The sequence below is a fragment of the Oreochromis aureus genome, linkage group 16, assembly GCF_013358895.1.
Source record: "Oreochromis aureus strain Israel breed Guangdong linkage group 16, ZZ_aureus, whole genome shotgun sequence".
Taxonomy (NCBI): Eukaryota; Metazoa; Chordata; class Actinopteri; order Cichliformes; family Cichlidae; genus Oreochromis; species Oreochromis aureus.
Genome location: NC_052957.1, coordinates 30,311,182 through 30,336,358, shown reverse-complemented (window position 1 = coordinate 30,336,358; position 25,177 = coordinate 30,311,182). Strand labels below are relative to the sequence as shown.

General features: G+C 40.2%; 1 protein-coding gene and 1 non-coding gene across 3 annotated transcripts in view; both read left to right on the top strand.

Moving 5' to 3' along the window:
• The first annotated feature begins 495 nt into the window (after positions 1–495).
• The window catches only part of LOC116326977 (SH3 domain-binding protein 4), a 46,781-nt gene continuing 22,099 nt past the window's right edge, over positions 496–25,177 (top strand). Inside the window, exons 1-3 of one of the 2 annotated variants that reach the window (XM_039600107.1) lie at positions 496–779; positions 13,202–13,293; positions 24,053–24,275. In XM_039600107.1, coding sequence (XP_039456041.1) covers positions 24,152–24,275 — 124 coding nt within the window. In that variant the 5' untranslated portion in view covers positions 496–779; positions 13,202–13,293; positions 24,053–24,151. The remainder of the gene's footprint in view (positions 780–13,201; positions 13,294–24,052; positions 24,276–25,177) is intronic. The other variant, XM_039600106.1, reaches the window with a different exon arrangement.
• LOC116326986 lies at positions 13,071–13,172 on the top strand. Its single transcript, XR_004199969.2, has one exon. It is a non-coding gene; the product is annotated as a U6 spliceosomal RNA (small nuclear RNA).

Genomic DNA, 25,177 nt, shown 5'->3' with positions numbered 1-25,177 from the left:
ACAGAAGAGTATATTAGTCACAGTGTGAATATCACACAATTCTTAGATATGCAAAATATTCCCTGGTCATGATGTATCATTGCAGCCATAATCAGACAAATGTTCTAGAGTGCATCAAACTACTCTTGCAGTCCTCTTCACACAGGGTGTATTTATCACCTCCATCTGAAAATGGGGGAAACCACAGATATTGTCAGTGAGGCAGGATTTTTTTCAGGTGATGGAGACACTGAGTATTTTTATATGTGTGAAGTTTAGCTTAAGTCAGCTATAATAACCTAAAAGTCATTTTAAAATATTCAAAGACAGACAACGTCATAGTTTGATGTAACAATACTAACTCTGAGTTAAAGACAGCATCAGTGACGCTAAAAGTAAGCAACAAGCATATAATATCAACACTACATATACATGACGATAAAGCATAAAGTGACATTAAAAAAGCTTTTAGGCTTAGCCGTTTATTGACTTTAACACTGAATGCTGAATGTGGCTGTAGTATCTGTAGATGTCATTGTTGCTGCTTGCTGCTCTAGAAGAGTCATTTGAAGCAGCAACATCGTGACATCATGTTCTTATGGAAATGTCTCCCGGTGAGGCCCCTCCCTGTCCGGGTGACATCAGCCGGAGCTCGGCTGCTTTCCTCCAGGAGTCCTCGGTGTATCCGCGCATACACATCCAGCACCGCCACCGGGAGAGCTCGATGGAAAGGGCGCCTGCTCGGCTTTTCTAACCGCTTTTCTTCATGGGACAAAACAATATTACTACTTCCCCGCCAGGTAAGCTTCCATCTTTCTTTCGTCTTCATTTTCCTCCGCGTCAGTTAGAAATGATTTTTAAGAGACAATGATACTCTACCTGAGGGCGGCAGTTTACAAGCAGCAACTTTTTTTTTCTTTTTTTATGAACCTCAGCGTGGAGAGCGGTGCTTACATTTAGGCTGTTAGGGGAGAAAACGGCACTTTCTAGCTGGGTTTTAATTCCAAAATGTTCTCACTTAAACAGTTACACGGCTTTATTTGGCTTGTGCTCCCCGTCTCGCTGTTTCCTCTCTGTGAGTGCAACTCTATCATACCTACCTAATAACTACAGTAACGGGTCTTTCCGCCGTTCACGTAGCGGTTCTTTTTGCCTCGTTTGCGCTGCTAAAAGTCATGTGTGACTCTTCTTCAAGTGTAAATCCGCCGGAAACACAGGTAAAGCCTCGGTAAGCTGTAATAAATGTCGGATAGCGAGCAGTAGCAGTGTTACAACCTGATAGTCTCACTGTAAGCTAATGTTCAGTTCCTAGCTCAAATAGGGCTGTGGGTGCGTGTATTGTGGGTGGTGGTGGGGGGTCACACTGGTTTCCATGACAACACATTAAACACAACACTGATTTCTACTGAAGATTCGACACCAGCACCTCCACCACAATCATCATCCTCACAATAACTACAAGCTGCAGTTTTCTGGGTCAGAGCTTTCACACAATGCACACTGGGTTATCACCCTTGCTCCTGCATTGGCGTCCCTGACCTCCAGGGCCCTAAACCAGCGCCCCACGTATCATTCCGCCACCTACTCACCACCTGGACCAGTAGATCAGAGCTTTACTGGCCCTCTTAATTTTCACTGGCCCAAGGGGAGAAAAATCCACCCTATCACTACAGAACACATTTGACTGTAATGCAGTCCTAGCACTAGCCCCACTCTCCCATGGGTCAGTAAAAACTCTTGTTTGTAAAATTTTGTTGTATAAAATTTAAAAATGCTGCGTTTAAGAAAAGCTCATCGCCAGTAGGATTCACTTTGTACAGGTTTTAAAGCTGTGGCAGTTTCTAGTCACTTGCTCGATGTTGTCACCCTTTTGTTATCTGCATCTAGTGAAGCTAGTAGGTTCTAGGACACATACAGGCAAAATATGTTCTGTGCACATCTCAGTCTGACGTCCAATGGAACAAAAAGGAACAACCCACAAAAACATTAGGTGAAAAGCAGAGTTATGTTATCTGAATTCCAACAGAATTTAGATAACATAGTGCTGAATTCCCCACTTGTGTGTTGCATAAAGTACTTTATTTATACAGTAATGCAAATCTGTCCTGCAGTGGAACCTACACAAGTAAAAACAGTTTGACTGAAGTATTACAGCAGTAATAACAAAACAGAAAATAACTGGAGTTCATTCATATATGTACAGTATAAAGGATGGGTGTAGTTTCTGGGTATTAAAAGTAAAAACAATATGAAACTGCCTTTTTAATTGCCCGCTGGGCCACAGGCTGTGGTTGTTTTAATTCTCTATACGTCTCTATGATGGTCCTAAGCCCTGACTAGTGTAAACTCATTTTTTGTGGTCATCATTATTTCCGATCATCTTAAATAAAATGTCGGCACTTGTTGGGCATCACTTCGAAGCTGTTTGGGAGTCGTCTTGTTCTTTCAAAAATACAGTTTGAATAAAATGCTTCTCAGGGAGTCCAGGGTTAGCTTAAGTTATTTAGCATCACAGGCAGTGTTGGGTAAGTTACTTTAAATTAGTAACTTAGTTACATTACTAGTTACTTCTATCAAAAGTAACTCAGTTACTTCAAGTTACTCGTTACTTTCAAAGTAACTAGTTACTAGGGAAAGTAACTTTGGTTTTACTCAGACTTCTCTTGTTAATGTGTTGCTTCCGTAACTGGATACCCAGCAAGAGTACCAGTCTTCTAGCTTGCTTACTTGCCACAAGAGCACTGTGCCACCTACCAATACAAAGGAAAAGATAATGTGCGTATTTCCACGAGAGAAATCCCACGCCTGGACTGTCGTTGACCGCCGCCATGATTCTAGCCTACATCACAGCGTCATGTGTGCTTTTTACATCCAACACAAAAACTGCAGTCATGGTGCTTTCAATTGTACTCAGAACTCGGAAATTCTGCCTTCTGAATAGGAAGATGTAGGTAACACCAGACTGCAAATGAGCTGCATACAGAGCTGGACTGGGACAAAAAATCGTCCCGGGCATTTTAACTAGAGACCGGCCCACCATTATAGGAAAAATCATAAAGCCTTTGAATGAAATTAAACACTGTTGTGACAGTGATGTACACACTTTTGATGGTATATATGTATCAATCTGTCAATCGTTTGTTGTAAGACTCAGATAATTATTTTTTAAAAGCTAGACATTTTAAATGAGAATAAGAAAGAAAAGTATTTCTTTGTCCCCCTTTCCCTGTTAATGCCCTACCTGGCCCCCCTGGCAACACTTTGCTAGACCCGCCCCTGCACAGTTACCAGCTGTCAGCTACATAGAAAAGGATCCTGGTGTTATTTGTCTCTCAGAAACAGTTCATAACTTCCCTTCAACTCATTCATGTCACCTAAAAGGTAAACCTGTTTCTCCATCACCTGTTCAGCTCTGATGATTCAGTAAGGACATCTCCTGGTTTCATCTTCATGTTTCCCTCTCACCAGATTTACAAACCGATATCATGACCAGCAGCTTTACAGCTGTGGCTCCAGCAAACATCAGCTGATACTAGAAAGTAATATTAAATAAATTCTAACAACAGCTGATCAAGCTTAAACGTGCTGCTGTTGTTTAGCGCGACATCTGCTGGTTTTCTGGCTTTCTGGCGCAAAGTGAGCGATAAATAAACAAGAGAGAAAAGCCGATCAGCTGATCATTGATCAGTTTAATGATTGAAGTAGGAACAGGAGAGGGAGGGGAGAGAATGAGAGGCGAAGAGGCAGCTGTGCAGCGTAAACACAGAATAACTCCAGCTTTGTGTCTTTTTCATTGTAGCTGAAGCTGTGTTCCTTTTCACCTCAATACGAAATGCGTAATATTTTCTCTGAATACCAGACGATTCTGTTTTTTATGGGACGGTTGGCAACTCTAATAATTAACCTTACGAACAAAATAAAGTTCAACATCAGTAACATAGCACCCACCCAGCTGTATAGAAACTCCGTCATGCTAGCTAGTACGCAGTACGAAAAAGTCAGCATAACAAAAGTAAACTCCAACTAAACTCGGTTTATATCTGACCCAGATAGACTGCAGGTCATAACTTCTTACCTGAAGTTCAGTTCACCTGACACTCGGACCGGCGGCCGCTTCGGGTCTCTCCTCCTCTTGCCTCCCTTTTCCTTCATCCACCTGCTGGCCTCCACCACTTGCTAATGTTAGTGAATATGATGATATGCCACCACACGAAGTAACGAATAACGAGCCTATCTAAATCCCAGTAACGAGTAACGCGTTCCTGGTTTTGGCATAATAACTAGTTACCGTGCTCGTTACCACAATAATAACGTAGTTACTGTAACGCGTTACTTAATAACGCGTTAGTCCCAACACTGATCACAGGTGACTTTGTGATTGTAACTGGTAGAATAATTGATAACTTTACACATATTTTATGATCTCTTTGCTCCATTGGGGCATTCGTTATCTGGAACCCAGCCCTTACTACCCCAGGTAAAAGTAGCCTAATCTTAATCTTGAGAAATATGTAAAGAATCTTGAGATAAATTAATGTGCCTACAAAAACAGCATGCTAACTTTTTCTGATCTTGAATCTGTATAGTGTTAGTGAAAGTTGATATCCTTCATAAGGACACATCAGGCACACAGCTTTGGCTGTAAGCACATAAGCCCCACCCACCCGCTGTTCAAACTTTCTATTCATGAAGGGCAGCCAATGAGAAGAGAGTTGGGTTTAAGGAAATTTGAAGAAATATATTACAAACTTTTTCAGACAGACATGAATCTTAACTGCAGATTTAAGAGTTGTTTACTCCCAATAATATTTAAAAATAAATGACTGCCAAATGTCAGCTGACAGTGAACACATATTTGCAAGCCAGACTGATCATCGCTCACTCAAGACAGCTGAACAGACTTAATTGTCACAAAAATAAGAGATCTCTTTCTGACAGCTTAGTCAATTACATAAAAAATAGATTCAGCGCTAAAAAATATGCAACTACAGTTTACTAGCTTATACTTTAATAGTTAATAAAATAATTAAACTTTGGCAAATATGGATCTCATAAGTCTCTGTGGAGAATTATTCTTGTTTTTGTCATTTTCTCCCTGTATACACAGTATATGAGAGCATACAAGGTGGCATGGTGTGTGATGTGCACATATATAAATGCACTGAGTGTGTAAATATTGAGCTCTCTGAGCTGAATGTTTGAGCACACCTGGCGTGTAATGGGTTGATGCGGCACAGTGTGCTATTTACTTCTCTGTGCTGAGAGTCCGATCAGCTATTTACATTTCCAGAGTCACTTTGTCTATGTGGTGTACTGGTGGTGGCTCCTTGATGTTGTTAACAAATGCCACTTTGTAGATTCACTCTCTTTTTTTTGCATCTTTTTCCTTTTTGTCAATAGGAAGGCTGTTTTTCTGTCAGTGAGTCATGTTTCAAATAAAATCAGATGATTCTTTTACTGGGTTGAAAAACTGCTACAAATGAATTAACGCCCACTTTGGATTTAAATAACACTTCAGAGCAATCTTTCTAATTTTCTTTTGTAATCACATGTACGTCACGTCTCAAAGCCCAAACGGTGTTTTACGCTGAGTGTGATTTCCTTGTCATCTGTTGACATCATGAAAATATAGTCAAATTTCATTCACAGCTCCGTTGCTTTGAGCGTCATACCTGCTGATAAGTTGATATAAAAATAGAGCATGAAAAGATCAACAGATTAAAACAAGTCCACAGAATAGCTCTGTTACTAAAGCTTTTCTTTTTTACATATTTGGTTAATCGGCGAGCTTTAGAGCTGCTGGTACATGGATTTTAAAGCCAGTTGCCTCCTGTCTCCTGCTGTAAGGTTCTCTGTGTAAGGAAGGGAAGAGGGTAAGTTTATTTACAAGTGCATTACATATTGCATTAAAACAAAAATCACCAAAAAATATGAACTTTTATAGGACTGCTGTTAGTTTAAGAGACAGTGTTCATCGTGGCAGATGGGTGCCCCTCCCTGAGCCGGGATCTGCTGGAGGTTTCTTCCTGCTAAAAGGGTTTTTTTCTTTCCCACGGTCGCCACAGTGGTTGCTCACAGGGCATCGTATGATTGTTATGGTTTCTCTGTATTATTGTAGGCTCTTTATGTTACAAAATAAAGTGCTTTGAGGCAGCTGTTGTTGTGATTTGGTGCTATATAAATAAAATTAAATTGAATTGAATTGTTCAGACTGCTACAAGGCTTGAAGTTTTCTTTTTTTTTTCTCCATAGTTAACAAGTACAATGAAAGCACAAAACCCAACAGCGTGTCAGTCCATCTTTAAATATTCACTGACTACACTGCCCTGTCTGTAACTTTCCACTCCAAGCTTACCACTTTCCCCTTATACACATTTCTCAGAGCACAATATAAAGCCTTTATAAATATATGAAGCCAAATGATCTTTGTTGCTCTAATGAGAATATGTACCATTTTACTGGGGACTATTTTGAGTGAGGGATTAATGCATCTTTGTGACAACACGATGGGGTATGTGTGATTAAGTCAGAATAACTACTCTGTGTGTGTGTTTGTGTGTGTGTGTGTGTGTGTGTTTATCATAATTAATGAACATGTCACCCAGTGCAACATTATGGCTCACTAATGTATTTTTAATAGTTTTTGGATGATAATGGAGGTCACAGAGAAATAAGATATGCACGCACAATATTTAAGTATAAAAAGAGACATTTAGAATATTACCAGAAGTTTGAGAGATAGAAAACAAATCTATAAATTAAAAAGGACATTACTGAAAAACTCTAAATATTTCTGTAATGTATCTGAAGTGTGCGGCTTATACAAAACTAAGTAAACAGTATCCTCTACAGCAGCTACTGAATCCGAAACTACCATACCACGTGTGTTGTTATTTCATTCCAGGCTACCCTTCCTTGTCTCAGACATTTCTATGAGCCACACACTGCAGATACACTGACAGTCATATGGCTGATTGCAGTGTAAATTTGATTTGTGCAGCGTGACTGAGGTTAACGTGGCTCAACGTCATTTGCAGGTCTGTCTGTTTGTTCTGGACATTTTATCACCCGGAGCAAAACTTACTTCATCTTTCTATCACTTGGAGGCCCGGTCTTGTGTTTCAGCTGGACTTGAACGGACTTCATTGTGTGAATGAATACATGTGATTCCAGATAAGCATCACCCCCACCCCACCCCTCCCCTCCTTCCCTCTCCCCTCCAGGGGTGAACGTGCGTGTCCTGGTGTCGCTCTAGCTCAGTTCCAGCTGATTACAGCATGAGTTATGACAGCATGGGCACTGCTGCTGTTGGCATCAGACAGGCAGCTGGTCCTCACCTCCAACCCCCACCCAGCAGCACAGGGCCACCATCATCAGCTTTACTTGTCAGGGACTGAAGCCAGCCTTTATATCAGGGGTGAGTCATACTGGAGCTCGGTCTTTCCCTAACTACCTCCCCTCTTTTCACACTCAGCATCAGCTGGCGCTTAGAGTGAATGTTCCACTGCTGCACGCGAGTCATCGCCACCTGTTATCAAGAAGGAAACACAGTGTTTATCACATTGATTTGCTTCAAGGTTTTTAAACCGTGCTGTATGACAGTCTGTGTGAACATCAGGGTCCCTGCAACATTGTTTGGTATTCAGAACTGCAGCACATTAGAGGTGACTCCAAGGATGGCAGTGTCTGATGGTCAGACATTTGTGTTAGTTATGAGAGGAGTGTGACGTTTCTGACAGGAATTCAACAACATGCGAGGTACATGGCGAGTGTACAGAGATTAAAACACCCTGTAAATCTGTTTAGATTACACAGTACTTTGTCTGATGAGATGCTAATTGAGCCTCATTAGAGTGACAAATTCTGTGTGGCTTGTTGATTTTTTAGCCTTCCTGAGTGGTTATTAAGACTGTAAAAAATTTGGAAACTGTTCTTTTTTGTAGGAGATAACATGAACAAATGTTTTTCACAATAACATTTGCTGTTGGCTTAATGGGACTTCACACAAGAATTCACTAGCTGCGATTTAGTGACCAGAGACCTGTGGCCCTATGGCAGAGCTTCCCTGGTATGTGCCCAACCTGGTCCTCTTTTCTTCCCGATATACACTTGCAGACCAGCAGGGACACTTGTGAGGTGGGCTTGATGGTCAGAAACACCTCTTAATGAGGGCACGCCACTGTCCCTCATCATGACCACCAATTTTTTTCATTTATATGTGTATATATTGTATTTACACATATATATCTTTTAAAATCAAATGACCATATATACATTCAGTATTTATATTGTTTGCATTTATAGTACAAATACTGTAAAAAAAAAATAGAAATGACCATACAGTATTTGCAATATTTTGCAGAGTTTACAAGTTGACCCGCTGCTACAGCTAAGCAGCACTTTTTATTTAACATGCACTTTTACAACTATTTTTAAGCTACATCCATAACATTAGTTATTGTATTTCCTTAGCCTGCTGTTTTTGTTAGCTGTTTTACACAGTTTGGCCAGTTAAAAGAGTTAGAAAATAGCAAATTTCCTTGTCATTTTTTTCTAGCTGAAGTTCTTAAAGTATCACCTCTCCAGGGACCATGGAATAAGTGGGAAAGCTACACTTTAGCTCCATCATAACCACAACCCCCTATGAAACCCTACAACACAGCCTACAGTGTAGAATGTTACTGCCTGCAAGTATTGTGATTGATCTGTTCAGTATCATCAATTAATACTGTGAGTGGGAAACATGACCAAGCTAGTAAACGATCATGATGGACTGATGGACTGTTTGACGTGTCCATCAGTGTGATTTTTAGGATGTGTAATATAGATTCAAGCTTCACAGCTTACATATTATTGGCTTCAGTCTGTGGACTTGTTAAAGAAAGCAAAAGGGAATGAAGTGTGTGGGGGTGTTGGGGCTAGGGTATAGGGGTGTGTGTCTGTGTGTGTGCTGCCATTGTTTTCAGGATCGTGACAAGACTGGTAACACTGAAAGCAGCCCAGTGAATTTGCTGGTAAAGGCAGAGAGTGACAGTTAAAGTGTGATCTCTAACCTCGTCTTTGTCATCAGAAGAATACGTTTTCCTCTTTTTCTCCCTCCTCCTTCACTTGAATAGTGCATGATTTCATTTGAAGCTTGGCATTCCTCGCATTCCTCCATACTTTATTTTCCTGCAGCTCCATTCCACCTTGGTGTGTTTATATAGTGAAGTAAAAGACTGGATGATGGAGGCATCTGCTGCAGCAGTGACACATCACACAGAATAGTTTTGTGGTGTCAGAAGAAAACTGAACTGGTATCTACAACCAATCTTTATCTGTAAATATGTACTTAAGAGAATGCACCCGGGACTGCCAGAGACAGAGGAGTTTGGAGTCAAAATATTCAAACATGCACGGTTTATTGCCCCTGGTCATCATCGCAGTACTCTAAGGAGAGTCTGTGAGCCAGCACAGTCTGTGTCTGAGTGTAAAAGAATAAGTGCACTGAAATTTTGTCCTCGGCATTCATGTGGGTTTTTCTAAAATCAGACACGTGGACTTCAGGCCCTAAGGCAATCAGGAGTTCTGGCTTGGAGAGTTCTGTTAGTCAAAAAAACGAAATAACTAATAGAGTTCATAAAACAAGAGTAATGACGGTATGAGACACCTAACTCAGTGCAGGCTCAATGAGATGAGCAGACTCCTTCTTTGGTTTTTAGGTGATAGCTAAAACTGCTTCCAGACAAGCGCTTTACTGCAGTTTGTCTGTTAATCAGCAAGATTGAAAGAAAACCACCAGGCTGAATTTCTTTCAACCTGGTGGAGTGGTGGAGCATCGGCAAAATGAGAAGTCTGAATCAGGGTTGGTTCTAAAGTCTGAGTGCTGATTAGATCATTAATCTGTTGGTTAACAGGAAATCCATTAACAACTATTTATTTACTAGTAATTTTGTCATCTTCCTGGTTCCAGGAATTGCGTATACAAATTTAAACTAAAACAAGTGAATGTCAGGTATTTCCATTTCCGTTTCCATTTCTGCTCCACCTGAAAAACCGTATGCAAATTTTCTCCTTTTCAGCATACATTTATTTTTTTCTATAACTATTGCTATAGATAGCAGTAGGGCTGTTCGATACCACGATATATATCGGATGACGATATGAAAACGTCTATTGCTTCATATTATGCTATCGTTTGTTTCGTGGTGTCGTAAAATAAACTGTTTCTGGCAATATTTTTTCATCGTTTTGATGGTCACTGTAGAATTCCTTAAAGGTCTCTCTTTCTCTTATGTTTAATATAACCACACTACGGACGGACAAGCCACTGTTTTTATGCATTGTCATTAGCAACAGCGACGGTAAAACCACCGTGTGTCCGCTTGTTTATTTTCCACATAAACCTTTCACAATAAAGCTCAAGATCCTGTTGAGACTTTTCAAAATAAACTGAATCACGTGAAAGATGCAGAGTATTTACGGATGAGAAGCAAAAAGAGCTGTCAGGTGCTAAAAATAAACCTTAGACTCAAACGTTAGAACAGGCTTTTCCGCAGCACGCTGTGTAATAAATACACAAAGAAAACGGCGGTCGTTACAACTTATGTCTAAAAATGTATCGTTTCATGCATCAGTTAAAACACTTGACTCCAGCTGGAAACACTTCCCACAAGTCGAGCTGCCTGACATTCACAGAATTTACAGAAAATGTTACATTTTTGTGATTTATATCGTTATCGGACGATAGATGTCTTAATATCGGGATATGAGATTTTGGTCATATCGCACAGCCCTACAAGTTGAGTTGCCTGAGATTCACAGAATTTACCGAAAATGTAAAATTTTTGTGATTTATATCGTTGTGGGGAAATATCTTATATTTGTTAGGAGTTGGGTTCTGGTTATGTGGTGTTTTTGTCTGTATGTGTTTTTTGGTGCCTCCCTTTTTGCATAGGTAGGTGGGGCAGTGAGTCACTGAACCTGGCACACCTGTTACTCATCAGATGCTTTCTTCAGAAGTGTTCTTTAGGAGCTACCTGACAGAAGACTAGTGTCGGAGTATTGGCGTTTTTGGAGAGTCTGAAATTCTGCCCCTGCCTGTTGGAGCCCTTGGATTATTTCTGGTGACTGTAAGGAGTTTTGTTTCCTCCCTAGGATTTTTCCTCGACTGGTTTGTTTTCCGTCTGGAGGTTTTGGCATTAAACAGTACCAAATCGAGTGCACTACCTGTGTGTGTTTTCGTCACCTGCACGTCCTGGCTCCGCGTCCCCATTCATACACTGTTGTATATATTTTGTCCTTGTAAATACCTCCCCCCCTCACTGTAAATAAACTGTCTTCACCGCAACTATGCCTCCGTGCGTTCTGCTCCCTGGGTCCATCTGCATTTGCCATAACAATATTGGGATATTAGATTTTGGTCATATCGCACAGCCCTATATAGCAGCACTTTGTCCTAATTTCAATAGCACAGAGCACTGCTTACACTAGTGTTATTACTGTATCTTTAAGAGGATTTCTTGGTGTGATGTAAATTCTAGTGGTCATTTACTTTTTTACTACTACACTGAAAGGTACCAATGCAACGGTGACACATAATGGACTAGAATGTTGTACATGAACAAACATCTGTCCTAGGTGTCCGCACTTATCTGGGTGTTTTCTCTTGCTTTGGGCCTTCCCATGTCAGCAAGTTTAGCCTGTCGTTGAGGTGTAAAATGTTAATTGCACATGTCGCCAATCATTAGAGAAAAAAAATTCTGTAACAACTAGGGATGGGTATCGTTTAGGTTTTATCCGATACCGGTGCCAAACCGGTACTTTTAAAACGGTGCCAGTGCTTAAACGGTGCTCGAACCGGTGCTTAAAGAATGGAGAACACAAAGTTTGTCCAAAAACCTCTTATGTTTTTATTTTTAGCAGTCTCTTTTTTTCTGCAAAATGATAACCAAGTTACCCTTTTCTGTTGATACAACATACCTCCTTTGGTTGGAACCGGTGCTTAAACAATGGAAAACACAAACTTTGTCCTAAAACCGCTCATGTTTAGCTGTTTTATTTTGTTGTTAAAAGATAACAATGTTAGCCTTTTCTGCAGCTATAGGGCATATATGGTATCACACTATCAAACAAGAAGACAGCCGCATGTAACTACGACGGTGTTTGCTAGTTCACCTTATGTGCATTAATTTAATAACGTGGTTAGCCTACTCAACGTAAATTACACACGAACAACATTAAGCTACACATGCAGAGAAGAACGGCTGCTGCTGCCATCATCATCCGTCATCATTTCTGCTACACTGGCAGGGCTACGGGCCAGGACTCTACTCTTCGGGTTCTTGGGGGATGTTGCTAACTCCGGGTCCGATAACAGGCACCACACCCGCAGTAGATGTGGTCGGTGTGAGGTCTCGCAGCAAGCTATCAAATACGGTGCATTTCTCGGCTTTTAAAAAAACCGCTATGCGTCGCCAGGTGTTTCATCAGATTTGAGGTGTTACCTCCTTTGCACAGTATCACTTTAAAGCACTTGTTGCAGGCTGCTGAGTTTGCATCTTTTGCTGTGAAGTACAGCCAGACTTTTGATCTCTTCGCCTTGGGCATTTTTAATCTGTAGCTCTGCTCTAAAAGAATGTATGTACCTGGGCCCGCCTACTATCCTTGGAAAGGTAAAATGATTGGCTAGAATCCAAAGTGTATGACATCTCAAGAAAAAAAAAGCACCGAAATAAAGCACCGAAATGTGCGCTGCTTTTCGGTCTGGTTACTACCGCTTATGTCAGAACATACTGGTACCCATCCCTAGTAACAACTGTCCTTTTTTTTTTACTTGTTTCTATTTAGCATTACTCTTTCATTCATTTGACAAATGCATTTGTTTTCATTCAGAGTGAATTTAATTCTGTTTTAATGGTTAATGGTTGGTTGCCTGGACATTTTATCACCTTGTGGCTACTATCTATTGCCACTTGTGAACAATCTCACACATATTTTTTCTTTTTCTTTTTTCTCTTCTTCAGAGAATACAGAAATTAAAACATATCTGCAAAGAACTCTGTACTTGAGTGAAACTGTGTTAAAAATAAGGACAAAAAATAAGGACACGTGTTACTTCGGTAGCACGTGTCCTTATTGGAACGATACAGAGAAGATTAGCTTGGCCCCTGCACAAGGATGACACGCAAATTCGTGAAGCGTTCCTCTTTTTTAATTTTTTTTTTTTTTTTTTTTTTGGCAGGGATAGCTCAGTAGGTAACATGGTGGCCCCATGATGGGAAGGTCGGGGGTTCGAATCCACTGAACGGCTACCCTGAGGTACCCCTGAGCAAGGTACCGTCCCTACACACTGCTCCCCGGGCGCCTGATTAGTGGCTGCCCACTGCTTAACTGAATGAATGGGTTAAATACAGAGAGAGTAATCCCCACGGGGATCAATAAAGTATACATTATTATTGTTATTATTATTTTCCCTTTTCTGTTAAAAAGTGGTTAAAAACATTTCCTTATCTCTCTTTTATCTCAGAGAAACAAACTCAGCGATGCCTGCATAAATGGTGACAGGGCTATAGTGATGTCATGAGTGTCTTGAGACACAACCAATGCAATCACCACAAGTTAGGTTTGAGTTGTTGTTTGGCTCTGCTTTTTATTGCTGTGTGTGTGCACGATGTCCCATGGTGGCAAACACTGGCGTTAACGCCATACCAGAGCATCCCATGTCCTCCACTATATCTATCCTCTTTCAGCCCCCCTTTTTCTTTTTTGCAATTGTTTTCCGGTACCTAGTTTTCACCTAGTTTGAATGTTTTTAAGGTGTAGTTGTGACAGCGAAGCATGACTCTCCAGATGCACAGAAACAGGTCTCCCTGACAGTTGTGTATACCCTGCGCCAGAGCTCTGCCTCGCTGCGGGACATGAAATACCGGAGCTTTGTTTCCGCACACTCAAGGCCTCGGCAGTGTTGACTCAGTATGAGAGTGTTTGTGTTCTTGCATCTCTCGCAGGGCTGCTGCCTGCAAACACAGCAGCTGGGTTTCTCTCATTATCTCATGAATTCACAAGTTAATTCAAGGTCTGAGAGCTTGTTTAACAGCCAGCGCTCGTCAGCTGCCTCATCCTCCCTCGCTGGAGACACACTCAGATGGCTGTGCGTGTTAGTGGGTTTAAATGTGACGCAATGGTGGAGTCACTGTTGTTTCTGTTCAGTCCGTCTTTAGTCAGAAAGTAACTTATGCAAGAATGTTTTGTTAACATTTCGAAATAAGAAAAAGCTTGGTGTTAGGGAAACCATAATATGATGCCCTTTTTTCTGCCATCTTCTTTGTTGGTGTGTACTGAGGATCTATGATTGCAAGTGAGCAGATGCTATCAATGTATTGAAGGCGGCTCTTTGAAGAAAATGCAACAGGCAGGGAGAGTAAGCAGAGATCTGGCCGCCTCTCATCACAAAGGCATTTCCTCCTCAGCCACTTCCTGCTAAGGAGCAGTCGCCCTTAAAATCACAGCAGAGGCCCAGGCTACGCTGACGGTCAATATGAGGCCTGTCATTTGGTCATCGGGCTGCTTTTATTGCTGTGAGGAAAACATCTTTAACCTTGTACAGTAGGTGGTTTTATAGCCTAAAGCATCATTAGTGGCTATCCACTGCAGTCCTGTTCTTTACAAATGGTGTACTCTCCTTTTTAAAGTAACAGCATAAAAGGAAAAAAATGATGAGCAAGCAGGAAGGCAGGGTCTGTTTCAAGCCACAATCTGTGATCCAAGTATATTCAAAATGCTAAATCCAATCTCACTGTTAGTAACAGCAAAACTGGATTTGATTTGTTTTATGAAGCTGGAATTAAAGAGTCACAGAGTAGTACACAATACAGACATGTCACCAGTCCAATGGGACATTTCATCTGTAATATGAATTGACTGGCAACTGTTCAAATCCACCCAAAAACTTGGGGCCAGAAAAATAATTTCCTACGGTTTTGTACTTGAAAAATAAAATAAATGTGTCATTAATGTAAAATCACAATCACTGTTTCATATGTTTAATTTATTAGCAGGCTTTGTGCCCAAGGCGAAGTCGTGTTTAATTAGCTCACCGTGCACAGTCTGGTGTCGGGATTTTAAAACCCAACACAGAAGATCCTGTTACCGGTGGTACTTGTAAATATGTGCACCCAGACGTTCCGAAATATTCATATTTTGTGACAGTAAACATCAAAGCAATAATCAGCCCTGTCTCTTTAGCCTTGGGTCTGCTTAACATTTAGTGCTAATTAACAAACATTAGCCTACTTAAGGCTGAGTCCACTCATAAAGTCACTCATGCACTCGTTGTCATGGTTTCGAAGCAGATATTTTGTTGCTAGTGAACGTGAAGGTGCCTTTGGAACCCACTTATATGTTTCCAAGTGAAACAGGCAGTGTTGGAGTTGATATTAGTTACTGTACCTGTCCTCTTATCCAGTGGTTGATTCGACTGTTATCATTAACACGTGCTGAATTTCTTTGTCATTTCTGACAGCTCTACTAATCTAGGAAACTAATTTAAAATTACACATGCTTAATTAGCATACTGGCATGGTCATTAATAAAGGCAAACTGTACCGGGATTGAAATTAGTTTATGTTGCAGTACAGACGCTTGCTTAACAACATATGATAACTCCACCCCAACTGCTGTGCAGGAAGTGGATGCTGACACTAAAAAAGTTGTTGTGTTGTTTTTTTTATAGCTTTAATAACACTTCTGTATGCTACAAACCTCATACGGACATTAAAGTTAGAGAGTCTGGGAAAAACAAAACATTTCATAACTAAGAGCCACAGGGAGAGCACATTATTTCTAAACTGTGGGTTTTTATATAATGAAGATGCCCACTGTGCCTTATAAGCTGTTCAAAGGCTCTTTGTGATTTCCCTGTGAATCTGTAATAAAAACCAGTTGGCACCAGCATTTTCCTGAGGGACATCCACCCTACAGGAAGTGAACGGCTGAATAAAAGGAGTGGCACGGTTGACAGCTTTGCAGAGCACTTCCTCTGCAGGGACTGTGAAGGGAAGGCTGAGTGACTTGACTTTTTCTTCAAGCTGAGATGTTCTCCCACGGCCGCTGCAGTGAACTGAGGTGTGGAAATCGGCTTAAGGCGCCTCAGCAGGGTCAACTATCTGCCGTTCCTGCTGCCTGCCTAAATTGACCACCTCACTGCCCTGACAGGAAATGAGAGGAGAGGTTAGAGAATGACGGATGTGATTATAATTCTATATTCATGGCCTTGGTTTGCATCGGGAGAATCGTCTCACGCTGCAACGCAGTTAACACTTCCTCCTCCTACTCGCCCTTCTCCTCCTCTTATTCCTCCTTCTGCAGATAGTTTAAAGGACAGAGCAGCAGACAGCGTGAGGGCGGCTGGGCTTTAACTGGGCTGACAGTGGATCAGTACCATTAAACAAGTACGCAGAGAAAGACAGCAAAACAAAAGATATGACCAAATTATCTCTCCTCGCTGCCTGCAGTACAGTCCACTGCACCAGAGTTTATTGGACGATTTTGAACCTGTTAAATGGGGTGTGTAAATAATTTAGAGTTTATTGCTTGTTGCTCTATAAAGATGTATTTTAAGGATGTACGTTTTAAAGCTAGAAGCCAAACAGTAGTTAAAGGCGACAAGAAGTCTCTTTTTGGACATTTACACTGGGGGAAATAATTAGTTGATCTCCTGCTGAGTTTGTAAGTCTGCTCACTTTCAAAGAAATGAATAGTCTCTTATTTTTATGGTAGCTTCATTCTAATGGAGAGAGACAGAATAATATAATATTCGGAATATCAGTCAATTTAAAGCTTCAGTTCCCTCAACAGACTTTCTGTAAAACTGAAGTCTGGAGACTGGCTACGCCACTGATAAAGTATTTTTTTTCGTTAGCCACTCTTTTGTTTCCTTGGCAATATATTTTGGGTCATTGTCATACTGGAAGATCCCCCAGTGACCTATCTTAAGTGTTCTAGCAGAAGGAAGGAGGTTCTTGTCCAAGAGAGCGGTGAGGTCTAGTCTTAGGAGAAAAACAGCACAAAGCTCAATGTTTCCACCTCCATGCTTGACTATGGGGATAGTGTTCTTTCTCTCTATCGACAGTGAGTTGAGTTGATGCCAAAGAGCTTGGTTTGTCCCCAGCACTTCCTCCCAAACGATCTCTGAATCATTTGGATGTTCATGGCAAACTTAAGACAGGCCTCCTCATGTGCCGTCTTGAGCATGGGGACATTGTGAGCACAGCACGATGTCAATCCACTCCTCTACTACCAGGTCTTTGTCATTGTTATGGCCACACCATTTTATTACGTAGAAAATTTACATAGTTACACAAATTTGTGTTGTTTTAGAACAAAAATTACAGACAAGCATAAATTTGGAATGATGCACCCAATGGTTGATAGGTGGGGCTAAAGGGGACAAACTGGAGTTGCTACTAAAGTTTCATTGTATTCCTGATAAACCTTTCTTTTGGTCATTTGGTCTGTGCAAAATTTCTTAAATTCCAAAAAGCCAGAGTTTTTTTAAACCCTGGCAGGGCCCTTCTGTGTGTGGAGAATGGGTTTTTAGCATGGTTTTTCTCAGGGAGCTCCGGTTTCTTTCACCTTTAAAAACATGGTAAGTTAATGCTGTCTGTCTTGTCCCAGGACACAATCTGAAGTTCATGTCAGGAGTTTAAACTTTTCAGTTAAATGAAAGTTAAAAAAGGTTCCAGAAACTAAAAAATACGTTGAGAGACTGAAAGTTCGCACATGTATTTCATAGATGATGTAATGCTTGCTGTAACTTTAGACAATAATAGAAAATGTATTTTTAAATGTCAATTAGATGAACAAAGCTGCCAAATTTGTTGAAAGTCAAGAACAGGCTGAGACTATATACCCCCACCAAGGCTGGAAATAACCTCCACTCTAAGCATGAATTAGTCCCTGGATCCAGATACGCTTGATATTTTCTTGGAAACTGTCTCCCACTTTTTCCTATTTCGGTTCTACTAACTCTGTTACCTTGCACTCATGCAGCTTTCTGCTCATATACTGTACATCTTCATCAAGTCTTTATTTGCTCAAGTATTTCTGTCCACACACTTGGTTTGTCTGCATTACTCTTTTCAGAGAGCCTTATTTAGCTGAACTGCCTCCACGGTCAGGCTTTAGGTCTTTACATAAAATTCTTCACAATAGATGAAAACAAAAGACTGTTACTGTGTGTTCTCTGGTCACTTGTTCTGCATTTATCTGTGTCTGTTCTACTGTGGCATAGGGGAGAATACCAGCCAACAGCTTTCCTTTTTGACACAATCCTCCCGATGAGAAACATGAAATTGTGTGAAACTGTTATGAAAGTCAGTTAAAGCAGTTACACTCTGCAGAAATGTTATTAGAAAAAGTCTGGAGGGAGAGTTTTTGACATGTTGTTAGCAAAGAAGCCGGCTGAGCCTCATTATGGCCTCTCCAAGTGCCTTATTACCAGGCAGCATGTTGTGATTTGCATGACTAGAGTCTTCTTGTTGCGCTTTCTCAGATTTACATGCCAGAAGGACCTCGCCCACCATTGTTTTCTGCGGTGGGAGTTAAACAGTGCAGGGTGGTCAGGTTGAGGTTTGGATAGCTGCTGCTGCAGACCACCCAAAGTTTACATCTGACCTCACCTCACCCAGGTCTTCCCACTCGTTTCAGATGAGATCCAGACATTATGCCATTGAGCAGAGCATGCTAACATTGGTTTTGAGTTAATAGTGAGAAAACTCTTTGGGGCTGGACTAACGTGGATTATAGTGAATATTTTTGGATTAAAGCTATTTTTTTTTCTTCATGAAGCTGTTTGTGCAGCAGTTTATATTCAGAAAGGAGCTTTAAGGATGGCTGGAAATCCAATAAGACAGATAAAACAATAAATGGGGACACAAGGTTAAAAAAATAATAAAATTAATGGTCAAAAACACGAAGCTGTACTAAAAGAGTGGATTTAAAATATGTATAAAGCTGTCACTACACTCTGCTCCTCTCAGAGCCTCATGAGGCTGTTTCAGCAGCTCAGAGCTGCCAAGCAAAAATGTGCCCCACCAGAGGATTTTGGCCTGAACGTTGGAAAACCCAAAAATGGCTCGTGCAGACGACCCAAGGGACCCACTTGCTTCATCCAGCAAAAAACTCAGACATGGACTATATTTTGGCACATGAGCATGTAGTCTTGTGTAAAGTCATAAGAGGCATTCTTATAACCGATACAATTACAACCAGTGCTACAGCTTTAATATTGGTGTAATGTACATGAGTAATCATCTTAATTAAAATTGCCTCAGAGCTGTTGCTTTGGCCACTTGTGGGCAGCAGAAGTGAATTATGATAGCAATATTATATCACCTTTACTGGTGGCAAAAAATGCTCATGAATGGGAATCTGATACTCACTTCATTTCATTGTATTTGGTTGCCTCCAACACCGGAGAAAATACTGTTTAGCTGGTCTACTGGCAGTTCACCTGAAAAATGTCTTTTAAAAAATTCTGGCCAAAAATGAATGTGCTAGACCTGCATAAGGCTCCATTCACACAAGTCTAGAGACTGGCTGGCGTGTACCCGGTAGGGTCATAAGTATTCCTCAACTGCTTGCTGGCAGGTGCAGTGAAATCAGTTGTTAAGTTCCAGTCACACAGCACTAGAAACTAGTCAATCCCCCAGTAACCACCATTCATTAGTGAAAAATGTGTATTCCTCGACCGGTAGGCAAATGTTTGTGGGATGTTGCTTGCTGTGGTGTCACCACTAGGGCTGCAGCAGTTCGTTGCCATAATCGATGATGTCGACTATAAAATTTAGTCGACGTGAAATTTTATGTAAATTACCACGTAAATGTATCAGTATATATTAGTTAATATTTTTAGTTATTTATTTATTTCTGATGATCCTATTGAGTAATGTTAAAAACACATTTGATTATTTTCAAATTCATATGCTTCCTCAGTCATTATTTTAATTTGCTGTGAGACGAGACAACAGGGTGATATTCACAGGTGGGCAGACTTGAACAGGTGAGGCACTGGAGCCTAGAACAGGAGGTTTGCCCACAGGATGAGAGTTATTGCAATGATCATTGACTAATTGACAAATCGACTAATTGAAGAAAAATTGGCAGATTAGTCGACTACCAAAATAATCTTTAATTGGCGGCCATTTCTTTAGATGGAAGATATCGCTAAACACTCCATTTCGTGCTTTGCCTCTCTGAAGCATGAAGTGAACGCTCATGTACAAGCTGCAGTACCAGCAGGGGAGATCATATATTTAAAGCCAAGAAGCTGCTAGCCACCAAGGATAGTATGAAGTACAGGCCTTCTATGCTAGAAACGATTAAGCTAGGCGGCTAATGTGTATTTATATGTAAATATGTTAATAATGTCTGTTTAAACGCTGTCCCTTAATAATTTTCATTTTGGCTTGAAATGAAATATTTCCCTCTGCTGTTACTGAGCTTACTCAGCTTCTGCATACGTGACTGTGTTATAAATAGACACAGTGGACCGATGTGTCTATTATATGCTTTACCTTAATACTGGTTTGAACAGAGACCGTTCATTAAAAGTTGCACGTTTAAAATGTATCTGCTGCACCAGTGAAACAAAGGCGAACAATCTCTGTTTCTGGTTTGTGTCACACTTTTTCGAGTGTAACTTAGGTTAGGTATGTAGCGAGTGTTTGCAAACAAGTTAACATCTTCCATGCAGTCTGCTAGTGACTTAAACAATCTCAGGGAGGGTTTTGGTGCAGCACCTTAATTCTGACTGTGACTCAGCGATGACCAACAGCTTCTAGCAACCACTCACCAACTGGTTGGAGAATGCACATTTTTTCCTAGTGGCCAGAGACTGCCAGGGAGTTTCCAACCATTGTAAATGAGGCCTAAGCTAACAAAAACTATAACATTTGTGGGCCAGACAACTAAAAGAGGTTAAAAAGTCTAGTTAAAAAAAAAAAAGTTAAAAAATCTATCCTAAATTAACTTACAGTCAGTAAATACCTTACCTGTCAGTAAATGCTTACCTGTATTTGTAGCTCTGTATGCACAGAATTTACATGTACAACCTTCCCACAGGAAACTGGCCATATTGTTTGACAAGTAATTTATCTTCTTGAGAACACTAACTAAAGAGTAGCCCCACAAGAACATGTCAGTGTTTAAACTAAAGACAATAAAGTCATTTTTATGACAGTAGTGATAATGGCCTTTATTGCTAATGTGCCTTAAATTCCATTGCCCAGCCTGTGCTAATACTGAGAACATGGCACACAGATACAGTTTTAAGGGTTATAGCACAAAACAAAACCATATTTAATGTGCTGGAGAGTAATGAAGGTTAATCACGCACACCTTTATGCATTGCTACAGCTATAAAGTGAATCTTTGTCTCCCAGCAGGATACAGATTAATCATAAGCTGGTATTTGTTTAGCCTGTTAGGACTCAGAAACCCTGCATGTGGTTTTATGGGGATACTATAAAGTAGCTGATGCTGCAGCTTTTATATACCAAATTAATAATTTGGCTTCAATGAATGGGCTGTTAATGGTTTCCAAAGCATAAGACAGTAATTTCCCCTGATGTTCTAAATGTCAGCAGCTGACAGTGGGAAGCTGTAAAGCTGTGACTTCTTGTTTTGGAGTTAAAATCAAACTTTAAAAGCAGAACATAAAGCAGAACAGCTGTTTGTTTGAACCTCTTTCTATCCCCTTTGTGTCTGAAACAGTCTGTATATCCATGTTTTATGTGAAGCAACAGAATGAACTGAACTTGAATCTTTAAATGCTTCAATGAGTGTGATGTAAAGCAAAGAACATACATGTCCTGATTTAACAAATTTAAACTGGAGCGCTCACAGATAGTCTGAGAGGACAAACTTTAGAGTCCCAGTTTAATTAAGCAGTAACACACGTGGTGCACATAAGATTCAAAGAAGCCTGTAAAACTTTGGCTGCAATGTTTTTGATCTAATGTTTGGTGTACGTGTGTGAGTTAGAAGCACACAAGGGTTGCATGCAGCTGTCTAAGAGGATCTCCTGCTGTTATGTGATGAAATACCCTCAGTCACCTTTTTCATCGCACATTGTATAGGTTTCCATAAACACTATTTGGTTTCCATTAGAAATTCGGATTTAATTCAGTAGCTCAATCAAAATAGTTCAAACTAAGATAACTGTTAACAAAGCAGAGAACAGGAAATTGGCTTTACCAGATTTTATGAAGGTGGCATTCAAAACCATGAATATTAACATCGTATTGATGTTAATGATAGACAAAGTGTGTCTGACATCTGGCAAAGTTAACTTAAGCCAGAATACTGAAATGGTTAATATATGGTGCTTTTGCACTTGAGCACTCGAAGCACTTTACACAAGCTACACCTAAGTGCTTTCTCTTTCTAACATTCTCACACAGATGAACGCATCAGAGCAAGTTCAGTATCAGGATTCTTTGGCATACAGACTGGAGCAGCCATGGATTGAACCACTAACCTTCAGATTAGTAGATGACCTGCTATAACTCCTGAGCTACAGCCCAGTGAAAGACTGGATGTTGGCTTGTATAGTGCAGTACAGCTGCAAGTCTTCCTCGGCCTCTTCCTCCTTGCGCTTTATGCCATCTTTGAGCTGACTGTGTTATAAATTATGGATTATAGTGAAATGCCTGGTGTCTCTCAAACTGCTATGTTCCACTGACCCATATCTGCTGTTTGCATTTCTTCATGCTCCTGTTCTTTAAGCCTTGTGTTTATATTGACTGCAGTGGGTTTAAACTCTTGTCTGATGCCTGGCAAGGACTCGAAGAGCAGACAGAAAGTTATACTAAACCTGGCATGATGCATCTACAAAAAACAAGAAATATTACAATGTGTGGAAATATGTGCCACGTGTAACTCACAAAGAGAAAATAAAAGTCCAATTATTCTATCCTAAAACTGTACCAAGAGACATTTAATTCAATATTTGGTAATGCACTAAAGGATGTTGAACACAAGCTATGTTGTATCGTTCACATTTTCCTTTGTGAAAGTATAAACTTCTTGACAGACAGACACGCAGTTACAGAACTACAGCAACTGAGTGCTTAAAACTTTTTTTTTCCAAGCACCACAGACATGCTGGAGCATCGAAGGTGAATAAATCAGTTGCTGTTGTTTCCACCTATATAGAAATGCTGTTTACAGAATAGTTTCAGTTTTAAGATGAAACTATATTTGTAGCAACTTTTTAAAGCTTCGTGTCTTCAGCAGTAAACAAACAGCCTGGGGCTGTGGTCCTGAAACAGGGCAGGAATGTCACGCAGTTATGAGAAACTAACATTTATTTGTTTTGGTATTTTTGGAGGATTTATTAATAGAAGGAAAAAATACAGACTACTAACTTTAACCTTTATCAGCGTGATAGTAATCACTTTGGAGGAAACACTGATCCTGTGTTATATTTATGTGTTTTAGTTAATTTGAATCCAACAGCTAAGAGTGGACAGCAGTGTGAGTTTACCTTCTGTTGACCAAAGATGAGGGAATATTTTGTGTTTTAACTTGATCATATCTGGCAGCTGACTTGTCCCCTGAATATAACCCTTCTGCGGTTTAGATTTTAGAAGCTCAAAAACAAGATAATCTCTTTTTTCTTTTGAGTATGTTAATTATTACAGAAATAGCCTTATCACTAAGGAGAAGATTAATCTGAATAAAGAAGTTAACATTTATGAAGATGAATTGCTATCATCGCCCAGGCAGCCAAAACTCATGCGTGTGCTTAATTTCGTATTCTACTGATGTTGCTTTTCTGGGCTGAATCTGTACATGAAGATCCTAAACTCCTGAAGGAGCATCAAAGACTTTTAGGAGACTTTAATCATCCAAATAATTTTGAACATCCACTATATGTACACACACTGGTATTTAGTTTGTCTTAAAGAAGACAGAAAACCAAAAACATTCAGATTAAAAGATGGTTGAAAATCTTACTTAGAGAGGACGCATTGGTGTATTCTAAATAATAATTAATAACTGCTGACTCAATATATTCTCTGTCTTACAGTGATCATGGGAGGCTGTTGACATCTGATCTCCCCCGTTAGCTCAGAGGACGCTAGAGTAGCTTGAACACACCGCCGGGTGCGCAGTCACTGGTCCAAACATGGCTGCCCATCGAATCAGAGCCACGACGAACAACAACGCTTCCCTGCCTCGCTGCAAATCAGAGGGAACGCTCATCGATCTCACCGAAGGAGTGTCAGAAGCCAGTCTCACCGATGTCAAAGGTCAGCAGGCCTGAAAGCGTATTGAAATTAATGACACAAGAGTCATTTATTTCTTTTTTTCTCTGCTTTTCTCTCAGGTTTGAAGTAGTTTTAAGCAACTTTAAATAAGTTGATTATAGTTTTTCAGAGATAAACTTTAATAACTAATACTTTTAAGTGCTTTTTAGGGTACATTTTTCAGTATTGAAGAAGCTTCTCGGATGAGAGGTGAAACGTCTTCAAGCAACCTAAAGAAGTCCAGACGCTTTTCTTTCCAAGCTCCTTAGACCATTTTTCAGTATTTTTAAAACTAGGAATAAAGTTTAAATAAACCCCAGACTCAGTAGTGAACTTCTTTAGATGCAGACTCTGTTTTGTGGTTGTGTTTATGGGGATGATAGGTACTATCTTTGATAATTTTAGAGCTCTCTGTAAAATCCTGTGTAAACAACTCAACAAAGAACATTCTAAGTCATTCTGCATTGAGCCATCATTCTGCCATACATATTGTTGTTAATTGTAGGGTAAGATACACAGGAACCAAAGAGGGAGAAAGAGAGAGATAGCAGATTACAGAGGTGAAAAGGAAGATAAGATAAGATAACCTTTATTAGTCCCACACGTGGGAAATTTGTTATCAAAAGGGCATCAGTCTCTACCAGAAAACAGGGGCATGAATAAGTCAGAGACCTTTCCTTCCATGTCTACGCATCTGGTAGTGACACTCCATAGCTGAATTTAAATGGACCAGGTTCTGCATATGTAGACAAAAAATATTTAGTTCTTGAAATAATTTGTAATAAATAAAAATTTGTTAAAGCCCTATTTCTAGGATTTTAGAAGTTAACCCTACTTCTCTATAGAAACACTGAAAGGTTGATGACTAGCACTTGCCTTATATACATAATGATGTATTTCACCAC